Source organism: Limulus polyphemus, unplaced genomic scaffold (assembly GCF_000517525.1).
Source record: "Limulus polyphemus unplaced genomic scaffold, Limulus_polyphemus-2.1.2 Scaffold5301, whole genome shotgun sequence".
NCBI lineage: Eukaryota > Metazoa > Arthropoda > Merostomata > Xiphosura > Limulidae > Limulus > Limulus polyphemus.
Genome location: NW_013670911.1, coordinates 6,251 through 7,498, shown reverse-complemented (window position 1 = coordinate 7,498; position 1,248 = coordinate 6,251). Strand labels below are relative to the sequence as shown.

The 1,248-nt window shown below is 31.7% G+C and overlaps 1 protein-coding gene across 1 annotated transcript in view; it reads right to left on the bottom strand.

Annotated features, from left to right (window-relative positions):
* The window catches only part of LOC106472400 (inaD-like protein), a 21,124-nt gene that overhangs the window by 15,034 nt on the left and 4,842 nt on the right, over positions 1-1,248 (bottom strand). The window contains exons 3-4 of the mRNA XM_022400980.1: positions 769-885; positions 269-408 (exon numbers count right to left, since the gene is read on the bottom strand). Coding sequence (XP_022256688.1) covers positions 269-408; positions 769-885 — 257 coding nt within the window. The remainder of the gene's footprint in view (positions 1-268; positions 409-768; positions 886-1,248) is intronic.

Genomic DNA, 1,248 nt, shown 5'->3' with positions numbered 1-1,248 from the left:
AATTAAAGTATAAACATGTTCAGAGCTACAACGGAAACATTACTTCCAAGAGCCTATCTTTTATTTACTTTTTTTAATTAAAGTATAAACATGTTCAGAGCTACAACGGAAACATTACTTCCAAGAGCCTATCTTTTATTTACTTTTTTTAATTAAAGTATAAACATGTTCAGAGCTACAACGGAAACATTACTTCCAAGAGCCTATCTTTTATTTACTTTTTTTAATTAAAGTATAAACATGTTCAGAGCTACAACGGAAACATTACTTCCAAGAGTCTATCTCCTGCCTTCAGTCTTCCATCTTGTACTGCAGCTCCTTTAGGTAAAATATTCTTGATGTAGACAGGACAATGGCCACGAGCAGGATTATCTCGAGTAGTAATACTAAAACCTAAACCATCAGAACCTGAAAGCAGTTGTGTGCCATTTTCTTTGGTTAGCTTGAAATATACGTTAATAATAAAGGATAAAGTAACAGAAATTAAATAAAAACAGACAATTCTGACAATTTTCATTGGCTAGTAACATCACATAACAGAGTCTACAACAATAAAAATTGGACAAAAAGTTGTTAACAAGATTGTCTTTTGGTAAAACTATTTCTGTTTAAACCATTAAAGAAAAAAAAACCACAAGATTATTGCTACACTTTAAATATTTTAGTTTTTAAACATGAGGTTATTTGTAGTGATCTCTTTACTCTGACATTGTATGAAATATATTGTAGCTTGTTTAACAGAAGACTAAATTTTTTAAGAGTTATTACCTTTTGTTAATTTTAGATCAAGTTTTCTTCCAATTTTTCTAGTATTGGACTGAAGAAGCAGGTTTTTTTGACCAAGTGAGCCTGGCTGTCCTTTACTGGAAGATGCTGAAGAGTGATCTATAGGTTTTTGTTATGTAAAATAAAAATCACTGCATTACAAGTTGTTTATAAATCTGACACGTGATATTACATTTATTTTAGAAAAAGTTTTGTTTTGATGGTATCAATCTGGTGGAACATCACAGAACAGCCAGTGCTTTGTGACTATTTTCAACATGTATGTTCCTGATACATTTAATACCAGAACTCTTCACAATAGGCGGTCTAAATTGTTGTATTACTTAATGTTGTCACGAATCTGTTTGACCTTTTATCACAAAGCTACAGAACGGGTTACTTGCACTTATCAACTGAAGATAACTGAACCCTGAACTTTAACATTGTAAGTCCAAAAACTTTCCAATGACCCACTGGGGTGGT